Source organism: Alternaria arbusti, assembly GCF_024043155.1.
Source record: "Alternaria arbusti strain BMP 1465 chromosome Unknown scaffold_8, whole genome shotgun sequence".
Lineage (NCBI taxonomy): Eukaryota > Fungi > Ascomycota > Dothideomycetes > Pleosporales > Pleosporaceae > Alternaria > Alternaria arbusti.
In genome coordinates, this window is record NW_026249948.1 from 951532 (window position 1) to 963809 (window position 12278).

At 52.1% G+C, this 12278-nt stretch overlaps 5 protein-coding genes and 1 non-coding gene across 6 annotated transcripts; 5 read left to right on the forward strand and 1 right to left on the reverse strand.

The window, feature by feature from the left end:
* Positions 1–287: 287 nt before the first annotated feature.
* On the forward strand, positions 288–1357 carry J4E86_006702 (uncharacterized protein; the record flags this gene model as incomplete). The annotated part of the gene is made up of 3 exons (XM_051447227.1): positions 288–574; positions 627–994; positions 1044–1357. The coding sequence occupies 3 exons, from the start codon at positions 288–290 to the stop codon at positions 1355–1357; spliced, it is 969 nt and encodes a 322-aa protein (XP_051301712.1).
* Positions 1358–1709: 352 nt separating this feature from the next.
* On the forward strand, positions 1710–2297 carry J4E86_006703 (uncharacterized protein; the record flags this gene model as incomplete). The annotated part of the gene is made up of 1 exon (XM_051447228.1): positions 1710–2297. One exon carries the CDS (start codon positions 1710–1712, stop codon positions 2295–2297), a length of 588 nt encoding a protein of 195 aa, XP_051301713.1.
* A 239-nt stretch (positions 2298–2536) lies between these two features.
* Positions 2537–3896, forward strand: J4E86_006704 (uncharacterized protein; the record flags this gene model as incomplete). Its single annotated transcript, XM_051447229.1, has 2 exons — positions 2537–3133; positions 3204–3896. The coding sequence occupies 2 exons, from the start codon at positions 2537–2539 to the stop codon at positions 3894–3896; spliced, it is 1290 nt and encodes a 429-aa protein (XP_051301714.1).
* A 214-nt stretch (positions 3897–4110) lies between these two features.
* Positions 4111–7708, reverse strand: J4E86_006705 (uncharacterized protein; the record flags this gene model as incomplete). Its single annotated transcript, XM_051447230.1, has 4 exons — positions 4111–5083; positions 5246–6783; positions 6833–7350; positions 7672–7708. The coding sequence occupies 4 exons, from the start codon at positions 7706–7708 to the stop codon at positions 4111–4113; spliced, it is 3066 nt and encodes a 1021-aa protein (XP_051301715.1).
* Positions 7709–8093: 385 nt separating this feature from the next.
* On the forward strand, positions 8094–10052 carry J4E86_006706 (uncharacterized protein; the record flags this gene model as incomplete). The annotated part of the gene is made up of 5 exons (XM_051447231.1): positions 8094–8372; positions 8422–8799; positions 8855–8897; positions 8945–9666; positions 9717–10052. The coding sequence occupies 5 exons, from the start codon at positions 8094–8096 to the stop codon at positions 10050–10052; spliced, it is 1758 nt and encodes a 585-aa protein (XP_051301716.1).
* A 402-nt stretch (positions 10053–10454) lies between these two features.
* On the forward strand, positions 10455–10556 carry J4E86_006707. Its single transcript has one exon. It is a non-coding gene; the product is annotated as a tRNA-Val (tRNA).
* The last annotated feature ends 1722 nt before the right edge of the window (positions 10557–12278 follow it).

Consider the following 12278-nt stretch of genomic DNA (forward strand, 5'->3'; position numbering starts at 1 on the left):
GTCGCGACCTGGCGCAGCCTTCGGCACTGTAGCTCCTCGCGCTCATAGTACGTTTGAGAGCCGGTACAGCATGCCGCCAGACAGCTCTGACAAGGTCTCGCCTGATCCGCGGCTAGAGAGACGGCCATTGTCAACGGTATCGGTTCGGTTGGCTGCGGACGGTAGAATTCAGCTACTATTTATTAAGCTCATGCCTCCCAGGCATTATGTCTATTCCGCACTACTTCCCTTCACCAGCTCTTTGATACCCTTTGTACCTTGATTCCCTATATAACTACACATCCAAAATGGACCCAAACACACAGACAGCGCCTGAGGTTCAGGAGAATGGCTCGCACCGCTTCGACCCCAACTTTACCGACGCCGTCATCAACGCTATTGGACCAAATGTGCCAGACCGGACGCGTTTTGTCATGGGCAAGCTGATTAGACATCTCCACGACTTCATCCGCGAGGTCGAGCTGACCAACGAGGAGTGGTTCGAGGGTGTGCGGTTTGTGAACTCCATTGGCAAGACCACAACAGCCACCAGGAACGAGGCGCATCGTATTTCAGATGTTCTAGGTGTAGAATCGTAAGTTTCCAAACCTTCAGCAAGTCCAAACGTCATACTAACTTTTACCGAGATTGGTCGACGAGATCGCACACAAGCACATCAACGAGTCTGGCGAGACACCCACCTCCTCCACAATCCTCGGTCCCTTCTGGTCACCACACTCGCCATTCCGCGACCTCGGCGACACCATTATCCGAAACCCGCATCCCGATGGCCAAACCACTCTCATGCACGGTGTAGTCATGGATCTCGACACCAAGAAGGGCATTCCCAACGCAGTCATCGACATCTGGCAAGCGAGCGCAAACGGAAAGTACGACTTCCAAGATCCCGAGAACCAGGAGCCCAACAACCTGCGAGGAAAGTTTACCACAAACGAGAAGGGCGAGTACTGGTACTACTGCTACAAGCCAACAGCGTACTCGCTGCCTACCGATGGTATGTTATCCTCTAAAGATATCTTATGAGCAAGACTAACACACAACAGGCGCCGCTGGCCAACTCTTCAAGACTCTCGACCGCCACCCCTTCCGTCCCGCACACATCCATCTCATGGTTTCAGCCGAGAACTACAAGCCGCTCATTACGCAATTATACCCCCGCGACGACCAATGGGTCTCGAACGACACTGTCTTTGCCGTCAAGGACGATCTGCTGCTAGACTTTGAGCCTAGCAAGGACCCCAAGGCGAAGCTCGACTTGACATACAATGTTACACTTGCGCCAGCGGGTAAGAAGACGACTAGATTGGAAGGTATCCCTAGGTTACCGAATGTCTTTGATGAGCAGAGCAGATTGTAGATTAGTTCGTCTTTTGTGGTGTTGAACATGTATATATTTCATACAGTGGGATCTTTGGAAACTACGCATGAATGAATCTTTGATCGAATGATCTTTCAAAAACCTGATTTACTCAATTTTATCTGAACAACTAGCATTGCTCACCAGTGCCATGCCTTGCTATTCCGTATACCGGAAAGTATATCCGTGATAGTCCCTGCATATGCACAAGAGTGATATATAATCTCCCTCTTTCCTTGCTTCCTCGCATCCAATGTTCCTCCGCCCATACCTAGCAACCGTCCGCCCTCAGACTCGACTCATCCCACCCACCATCCACTTACGACCCTTCAGCTCTACAACTACATTCAAGATGCGCGTCCCCTACGCCCCAAGCGAGCCTCCAAATGAAGAAGCCCGCCCAGTCTACGAGCGCATCGCCGAGCGACGAAAGCCGCGCCCCCTCATCCCACTCGATCTGGCGCTCCTACATAACCCCGCGGTAGCAGACGGCTGGAACTCATTCATCGGCGCAATCCGCACGCAAACCAGCTTACCAGCCAATTTGAAAGAACTAGCAATAAGCCGCATCGCAGTGCTGAACCACGCAGTCCACGAGTGGGATGTACATGCCGCTCTGGCACTGAAAGCAGGAGTGTCCAAAGAAGTACTTCAGACTATCTTTGATTTACCTGTTACAAAACATGGGATGGTGGAGAGGGAGGGGCTGTTGGGGTTCAGCAAGGAGGAGTATGCAGTTATGGTTTATACGGATCAGATGACTGTGGGTGTGCAGGTGGAAGACATGGTTGCGGAGATGGTCAAGGGCGTGTTGGAGGATACCATGGTTGTGGAGTTGACGGCGACGGTTGCGGCGTATAATGCCGTGAGCAGGTTTTTGGTCGCACTGGATGTGGGCGAGTGTAATGACAGGGCGATGAAGCGTGTCAAGGATCTTTGAGGGCTCGTTGGTTGTGTAGAGGCTTGTTGATAGTCTATGATAGATGGGAAGGGAGAGCGGAATTACGCCGCTTCCCTCTTCCCCGGACCCTGGTCCTCCGCAATCCATCAGTTAGGAAGGTGCCTCGGTCCATCAGCCGTCGCAAACCGAACTCCCAAGACGGTATTGTCAAACATCTCACCACTTTTCTTGACGACTTTCCTTTGACCTTTCAATATCCAGTTTACATCATAATCAAAATGGCCTCCCTAGCCCCCCGCCTCTTCACACGCAGCATCCGCTCAACACGCGTCCCCCGCGCCGCCATCCTCTCCACCACCACAGCCCGCCACGCATCGACCAAGCACCCCAAAGCCTTCACACCCCCCTCGCAATCCGACCTCGACGAGCTCCGCGACTCGGTCCGCGACTTCGCCCAACGCGAGATCCCCGAAGACGTCGCCGCGCGCACGGATAAACAAAATGAGTTCCCAAACGAAATGTGGCAGAAGTTCGGCGAGGCGGGTTTCCTAGGCATAACCGCGGATGAGGAGTTCGGCGGACTGGCAATGGGCTACCAAGCCCACTGTGTCGTAATGGAGGAGCTGTCGCGGGCGAGCGGCAGCATAGGACTGAGTTACGCGGCACACAGCCAATTGTGCGTGAACCAGTTGATGTTGAACGGGAATGCGGAGCAGAAGAAGAAGTACCTGCCTGGTTTGATCAGTGGAGAGAAGATTGGTGGGCTGGCTATGAGCGAGCATAGTGCTGGGAGCGATGTTGTTAGTATGAAGAGTACGGCGAAGGAGGTGGATGGTGGGTATTTGCTCAATGGGACGAAGATGTGGATTACCAACGTACGTTCCCTGTTATGCTCATATATGAGACTGCTAGGGAGAACGAGATGTGCTAACAAGCTTTCGATAGGGCCCAGACGCACACGTAATAGTCGTCTACGCCAAAACCGAACCCAACGCCGCCTCCAAAGGCATCACAGCCTTCATTCTCGAGACCTCCACCCCCGGCTTCAGCGTCGCGAACAAACTAGACAAACTGGGTATGCGCGGCTCCAACACCGGCGAACTCGTTTTCGAAAATGTCTTTGTCCCCAAGGAAAACGTGTTGGGAGAGATCAACCGCGGCGTACGCGTCTTGATGGAGGGCCTGGATCTCGAGCGCCTTGTACTCTCAGCGGGGCCGCTGGGTCTCATGCAGGCGTCGCTTGATAATGTCCTTCCTTATACACATCAGCGGAAGCAGTTCGGTACACCGATCGCGCACAATCAGCTTGTGCAGGGGAAGCTGGCGGATATGTACACGAAATACCGGGCTAGTCAGGCGTTCACATACAGTGTTGCCCGCGCTGTGGATGAGTCGCATGCTAGTCCAGATATCAAGACACAGGACTGCGCAGGAGCGATTCTGTATGCGGCAGAGAGGGCGAGTGAGGTCGCGGCTGATGCCGTGCAGTTGATGGGCGGTATGGGATACATGAATGAGGTTCCCGTTGGGAGGATACTGAGGGATGCTAAGTTATATGAGATTGGTGCTGGCACGAGTGAGGTGAGGAGAATGGTTATTGGACGGGCCTTCAACAAGGAGTGGAAGCAGGAGATGTAAGTTCAAAAGAATCATGAGGTGATGTGCATAAGAAACAAAAGTTAAATACCCGTTATGAATTGTGTATAGAGATGCAAAACATGCCCACCTTCATGACATAACATGGTATCCGCCAGATACGACCACAAGTCAAACATGCTATCTGAGGTTGGCGTCGTTGAAATCCGTATATAACCCAAAGTCTCCTTCTTCCTTCTCGATTGTGCCAGACAACTCAAACCAGTCCTGATCCATCATACCGCTCCTCATCCGGCCCAACCTCATATTGAGGCTGATCCTCAGCCTTCAGCGATGTTGGGTCGATGTACCGACAAGTAAGCGCAAACCGCAGCTTACCCGAGTGCTCAACAGCGTGTTCATAATACTTCTGTACATCTGCGCCGTGCATGATAACAATATCGCCATGACCGAGCTGCATGGTCAACGCATCTCTCGCATTGCCTCGGTTGTTGAGCTTCAACTGCTTGGGTATCTGCTTCCTCCTCGCATTATACGCCTTGGAGTCTGATACCTTGAGCGCGTCGAGAGCAGGTTGAAGTGCAAGACGAGCTTCATAGTGTTCGCATCCAGGTATTGGGGCAGCGTCATCGTACAGACCAGCGACAGAGGATACGCCGTGGTAGTGGCGGGCTTTCATGCGGATCCGCATTGTGCCTGGTGCGCCCAAACTTAACGTTGCGATAGTTGGACCGAGGCCAAATTCGCCGTCATCGTGGTAGTTGATCTTTTGTTCTTCGAAGTATCCTAATGCGAGAACTTCATTGAACTCCTTCTCTTGCCATTCTTGGGTGACCTCTTCCATGCTCTTGCCCGTCTCTTGGGTCAAGAGCAACTGGGCAGCCCAGTTCAGGCGACTGCGAGTGCTGGTTATCGGGCGAGCGGCTCCATCAAAGAAGCGAGATGCTGTCGCTGCGATGAACTTGTATGGCATGCCGTAGTTTACTGCAAAATGACGACAGTAATTAGGCCCCTTCAGCTGGCCATTCGGCATTGACCGGCGCTGTAGTCCGATATCTGTCTGTTGAAGCTCCTCGAACATGGCATCTGGACCGCCTTCCTCACCAAGTACCGTCTTGTTGGCAACCATGTGTGTTATGAATCCGTTGACGCCGGGTATTTCATATCGGTTGATGCGATATCCGCGTTCGAAGGATACCTTCAGTCCAATCAGAGGTGCCATCGTATCTCTGGACAGCGTGTAGCTGCTAGTGACTGGCCATAATGGATCGTGAAGCGAAAACGCGGGGATGAGCGTGTGCGGAGGCGTCCTCGTATATTGGCATGCTGAGTTGGAACACTCCCAATTTGTCCAGTTTAAACGGGATGTGCAACGTCCACAACTAGGGCACACGATACCAGACCAGAATGCGACTGACGTATCCTCACCTGGAATGGAGTGCCCTGAAAGCTCAGCAGTGTTAGACACCAGAGGGTAATCGTGGTCGTCATTGTGCCAAGGAGTCTTCTGCTTGAGAAAGCGTGGGTCATATACCAAAGAGGCTTCTTTTGGCTCCTGCGCTGACGTGCTCGTTCCGGGTCCCAGTGTTGACATGAGGATCTTCCAAAAGGCGGCGCAAGTCGGTTGCAGACACATCCATCCGTTCAGGTATATCTGTTGAGACTTCAAGTCGCAGCTTCCACATATCTTCTCAATTGGAGGTGGCAGCGAGCCAAGCTCTACAACTTCCTGGGAATCCTTCTCCTTCCACCAGGACTCTTTCGTGGTATTCAGCTTCTCAAAGCGGTATCGCACAATCTTGCTGTTACCACTCTTCTCGGCCCAAATATGGGTGGGCTTGAAATGATCCAAGACACAGTACTGATGCGGTGGCTTTGACGGGATGTTGGGGTTGTCGACTCCGGTGATGATGACGACTGGGTTGTAGTGAAGCATGCAGTTCCTCAAGCCTAGCGCAGCTGAGTCTTCAGATTGGTCCTTCTTTGACTTCATCTCACCAGAGTCAATGTCCTTCGCGAGACCACCGCCTGCACGTGAGATGACGACATTAGTATCCATATAATCGCGAGCATGCGCAACCTTGTCGAACATGAAGCCTCTTGCAAAGCCGCCAGTGGAGTAGCAAGCGCTTTGGTATGCGCGATAGTAATGTAGCGTCTCGCAGATCTCTTGCCGTCCATCGGCCCAAACTTCTGGTTGTCCGTGCGGCTCTGGCTTGTTCGAACCTCTATTCTGCTGGGCAATAAGTCGATCGGTAATATCATAGAGGTGTTTGTTGTCGGCTAGGTCGAATCCTTCGCCGACGGGAGAGCCCACGAATTCATCGCAATCCGTTGTTGCTTCTGATTCCGCATACAGATTGGGTATCGATCCAACATAGCCAGCACAGGGCGGCTTTGTCTGGTCGGCGGGATCGCCAGCTCGAAGCCAAGCCTCGACTTGTCCGCCACGATCTCGATTTTCGGGGATAGAGACAGCCGCGGAGCAGTCATGCTCTTGGTGCCCAGCTGCGCCACACCTTCCGCAGGTCGAGTCCAAAGCCAGTATGGGCTGGGCTGGATATGAGTCTTGTTCAGGCACCTGGCCGTTCCCAAGCTCAACGTTCGACTTTTCATGTATGACACCCGGGTCATAGTGGATAGCCGATTCGGGCGTAAGGTATGCGAAGCGACCGTCGACCTCCTTCGAAAGCATTGATGGCGGTGTTTGCGCGTGATCGACAAAGTCTGGGACGTCGCGCATACTGTCCTCTGGCGTATTCGGTTCCCATGATTGCGATATGTGTGCCTGGCTTGGGAGAGCCTCTTGCGAGGCGGGCGGAGTTGCAATATCCTGACTCGATGCCGGTACGGGATCCAGTATACGCTGAGCACATTGGCCTTGTCCGTCCAGCGGAAGAGAGGTCTGGGTGTTCTTGTAGGCGGAAATCTGTTTGCAAATTAGCTTGATGACCGAAGGGTCGGAGGGTTGTACAAACCGGAGTTGATGGCAAAGAACCAGGCGGGGACGATAGATCACTACCGGAGCTTTCGTTGTCATATTTCTGGCTTGGCTGGCGTGTGAATGTGGTGACTGGGACTTTGAGACGGACTATCTTGGACTCTTTCTCCGGTAGTTGTGACGAGCTGTCGATGCCATTGGCAATTGTGTCCGAAGGTGCCGGAAGCTCAGCCTGAATCTGATGAGAAGCACCCCTTGCTGTAGCTGAAGCTTCCTTCGTAGATGATTTGGCCTTGGCTGAGGTCGCTTTCTTCTTGTAGGCTGACGGCTGGGGCGGTGCATTGATGTATCTTTCCGGTGGTTTCCTCACTCGTGCCGGGCGTTGGGAAGATGCGCTGCCATAGTTACCGAGATCTTTCTGGAGTTCAGCAGTCCCTGATTCGGGCGCGGGTTTGGGTTGCTTCGCTCCGGGTGCACCTTCCCAGTCGGAATCGCTGTCGTCAGACTTGCGCTTTGAGGATGCTATGACAGATGAGTGATTCGAGTAGTGGTTTGCTGTTAGATGTGTGTTTAATATCCAGTAACGATAGTTGAAGCGACAAGAAAGACAAATTGAAGTCTAGAAACAACAGAGTGAGTTCAAGAGTAGCAGGTGGTGGGATCGCGTCATGCGGACAATAGGAATTCAATTCAGGTTCGTGCGACAATAGGAAGACAGCTGCACAGAGAGTCACGGAAAACTCTGCTGAGACGCTCTCACTTAAGCGACGCAGTGAGAGTGGGCAAACGTTGGAGATGGTGACAGTGAAGAGAGCTGCCAGCGCGGAGGCAGGGTCGAGGGTGGCTCTTGCTGTACTACGTCGCGATAAGAGCGACTTCCAAGATAGCAGCCAAACCTGAGGAGATTCGTCATGCTTGCGACTCCTGATTACACTCGGTCCCGAGTTGCAAGTATTTCTTTCTCGGTGTCTGGGTCGAGGAGGTGAGTCGCGTTTTGGTGGCTCCGAGCTAAGGCCGGCGTTAAGGAGCCCTGGAGAGGTTTGGCCGCTTCGAGGTGTGACCTCGGTACCCCAGCTTTCCCCACAGTTGGGGGCTGGCAGTAGCTGTCGGCTCCGACAAGACACGGCATCCGATGATGCTAACGTCATTCAGGAAGATGGGCACATGCGTTAAAGCTGCAGCTTTGATTCCTCCTTTGTCTTCTCCCTGCATCGCCAATTGAGGCTTACTATAGGTGAGTTCCTGCACCCGTCCCAAGACTTCGCGCACAACTGACGTACGCGTGGATATCGCTCAACATGCCTTTCAATCCTCCTTCATGGGTGCCGCAGCTCCCCTTCGACCCGCCAGACTCGATTCCCATCTGCGACTTCATGCTCGATGAGCACTATGGCCGTCACCCGCTCGGCTATTCGAACGACCCCTTCACCTGCGGGTTGACCGGGAAGACATACTCGTGTTTGGATATGCGAGACCGCGTCGAGGCTCTCGCCCGAGGCTTATCAAAGGAGCTTGGCTTCAAGCCTAACGAGGCGACTGAGTGGGACAAGGTCATTGCGGTCTTCTCCGTCAACACGGTAAGCATCTCCAGGTTGATGGATTTACGAGGATACTGACGTTGTCTAGATTGACACGCTTCCATTGGCATGGGCTACGCATCGTCTGGGTGGTATCCAATCGCCCGCCAATGCTGCGTACAGTACTGCTGAGCTCGAATACCAATTGAAGAACTCCGGCGCGAAAGCCCTCTTCACCTGCGTCCCCCTCTTAGACACCGCGCGACAGGCGGCGAAGAACTGCGGCATCCCCGAGAATCGCATATACATACTGGAGGTGCCCGAATCGTTTGCTGGCAAGAAAACACCAAAGGGGCTCAAGACGGTCGACGATCTCATCCGTGAGGGCGAGAAGCTTGACCGTCTGCCCAAGTTGGACTGGGAGAAAGGCGACGGAGCTCTGCGGACAGCGTTCCTTTGCTACTCTAGCGGTACTTCAGGACTACCGGTAAGGATTGAATGTATTGCACGTACGCGCATGTATATCCTAACGTATTGTACAGAAAGGTGTCATGATATCGCACAGGAACGTCATCGCCAACACCAGTAAGTTTGTCCTCATATCGCATCAAGCACTAGCTGACCACAAGCAGTGCAAATCACTACCTACGAGAAGCCGTACAGAGATACGATCATCAACGACGTACGGAATCAGTCCGACTACACCGAGATCGCCCTGGGCCTCTTGCCCATGTCGCATATCTATGGCCTGGTAGTCATCTGCCATGCGAATGTCTACCGTGGAGATGGTGTCGTAGTCCTCCCTAAGTTTGAGTTTGCGTCGACTCTGCAGGCCATCCAAGACTACAAGATCAACTCGTTGTTCTTGGTCCCACCGATCATTATCCTCATGACCAAAAACAAGCCCTTGCTCGACAAGTACGACCTCAGCTCCGTCTGGTCGATCTTCACCGGAGCTGCACCATTAGGACAAGAGACAGCAGAAGATCTATCCAAGATCTTCCCTTCATGGAAGATCCGACAAGGATATGGTCTCACGGAGACATGCACTGTCGTTTCCTCGTCTTCTCCCGATGACATCTGGTTCGGCTCCTCCGGTTCCCTGCTACCTAGCATCGAGTGCAAGATCGTTACTATTGAGGGTACCGAGATTACTGGCTACGACCAGCCTGGCGAGTTGCTAGTCAAGTCTCCTTCAGTCGTGTTGGGCTATCTTAACAACGACAAGGCCAACAAGGAAACGTTCCAAGATGGGTACATGCGCACCGGAGATGAGGCTGTATTCAAGAAGGGGGCAAATGGTCACGAACACGTCTTCATCGTTGATCGTATCAAGGAACTCATCAAGGTTCAGGTACGGTCTCTACTCCCTGTGAAAGAAATTCTAAGCTAACAACATCTTAGGGCCACCAAGTCGCACCTGCAGAACTCGAAGCACATCTCCTAACGCATCCTGCTGTAAACGACTGCGCCGTCATCCAAATCCCCAATGAGAAGACCGGAGAGGTACCGAAAGCTTTCGTCGTCAAATCACCGTCAGTCGGTCTGGAAGAGAACGATCGCGTCCTCGCTCGCGAGATTCAGAAGCATGTTGAAGAACACAAGGCGCGATACAAGTGGATTAGTGGTGGTATCGAATTCATCGACGAGATCCCGAAGTCGCCGTCTGGCAAGATTCTGCGACGGTTGTTGAGGGACAAAGAGAAGGAGAAGAGGAGGTTAGCAGGTAGCAAGCTTTAGGCACCTTTACTAGTGAGGGGCTGTTGTTGTTCTTGCGATACCTGTTGTGAGTTGTTTCCGCGTCCCTGTCCGCGATATCAAATACTGTTATAAGTCAATATATTCGAGTTACCACAACCACCTATTCAACACCAGGCCAACATAACCTGATGCAGTGAGAATGCTTACTAGTGTAAGCTCCAATGAAGGTTCGTTGCTCCTCGTATCAGGGTGCTTCTGTAGTAAGCTGATAGCTCCCCACCCGGCCAAGTGGGTATAGCTCCAGCGAGCTGCCCACATTCAACCCCCCCTTTTTGCCCTAGCGACTGCACATTTCCCAGCCCTCAAGTCGGTCAGTTTTGCTGCCAGCGCTCCCGAAACAACTACATAAGTCTTATAGTTTCTCTGTTTGCTATAAAACAGGGCTCGTTGGTGTAGTTGGTTATCACGTCAGTCTAACAAGGGGTCTTCAAAAACCACCAGTTAGGACACTGAAGGTCCGGAGTTCAAACCTCCGATGAGTCAAGAGGAGCTACAGTTGCTGTAGTGCATTCGTTTTTTGTTGCGGGGGAGGACAGTGAATAGGCGTGGGCGGATCTGGACTTTTTTTTTGGTAGATTTCGAGTGAGCGAAAAATGAACATGTGTTTCACTTCATAACGCCTAAATTGCAAGGTAATAGGAGTACACCACGTAGTTTCTGAATCCCATCCATTGGATTTTGAAAGAAGTGTTCGTTGGCAGGGGTGGGGACAAAAAGGCGAAACTTCGGCACACGAACTTCGGGAACGCGATGCAACGACCCTTATACAACACAGCAACTTGTGCTATTTCGAAAGGCAGAGATAGTCGTAGCAGCCTAAGAAATACATTCAAAGGGATCGACAAAGTCTATTATATGCATGTAGTAGGCAAGAGTGTACTTTGTGATAAGCAAGTGAGGAAATTCATGTCTGTAGGATATCCGACTATTACATCAAAATAACATAGATGTTAGACAATCAGAGGCAGTCTACATGTGATGTTGTGATGCGAGTAAAGCTGTGCCTCCCGATCCCGGCCTACATCGGCGTCCTCGCACCACTTTCCAGCAAATTCTCACCGCAGCCCCACCACAGCCCAACCATGCAAACCACCAAGTCCCTTCCGCATCGTTCTACGTATCTAGATAATCCGCAATATTTTTCATCGCCCCATCAATCAGTCAAGCAACTCGCTTACAATCGGTTTTGTAGTGTGCGTAGATCCTCTTCCTCACTTACCAACTTGCCCCCGCTAATAACCATCCAGGTAGCGGTTATCACTCCGGATTCTGATCTCAAAATCAGTGTCTTCCGGCAACCCCGGTTCGATTCCGGGCAAGACCTCTCTTTTTGGATCCGTAGAGGCCTTGGATAGTGTAGGGAGACGTGATGGTATGCGTGGGGGGGTGTTGGCGGAGAATGAAGCTTTTTTGGTTTCGGCCATGTCAGACACACCCAATTTTTTTTTGAACACGGAACATGGCACTTCATACAAGGGAAAAACTAAATAGGTCTGCAGCCTACATCTACATATAAACCTGCAAAGTAGGTGCCCTAACGTACACGTAGGCTCTAGACCTGTTTAGCTTTTCCCTAGGTTAACGTGATGATGTGCAGTAGAGATCCAGCGACGCACAGTAGATCATCACATGCACACTGATCGAGTATCATAGATAGCGGTAATGATTGTAGGATTCTTCACAAACTACCAACTTGGATCATTGCCCCTGAGGCTAACCCTGCCCATCCCCCACCAAGTAGCGAGTGAATATCGCCCAGGCTACACCTCCCACCAAGACAAAGTGGATATAGAACGCTCGTGCAAAGGAAAAACAAGCAAGGGAATAAAGGTCGCTCAAAGACCACGTGGTAAAGGTAGCGAGAGGGGTATCAATGGTGCGCAGCAGCGAAAGCCGGCCGAGAGAAGAAACATTACAATAGGCGGTACGAGTGATAAGATGCGCGCGAGCACAACCGCTTTCTAGCCTTGCAGTCAGGCCCCTAGGGTTTGTTGAGCGAGTGGGAGAATACAAAAGGTGGGTCGAAGTAGAGTGACGGTAGGAAAGATGCAGACGAGGTACATGGGACCTCCGCACAATGACGTTGAGTCGTATGGGTCGTTGCCCTAGCAGTGAGAGAATAAGACGGTACAAGCGAAAGATGGAGATAGTCGAAAGACGAAAGGGCGACAGGCGGGGGAAGACATCCGAGCGACCGTAAAGCAT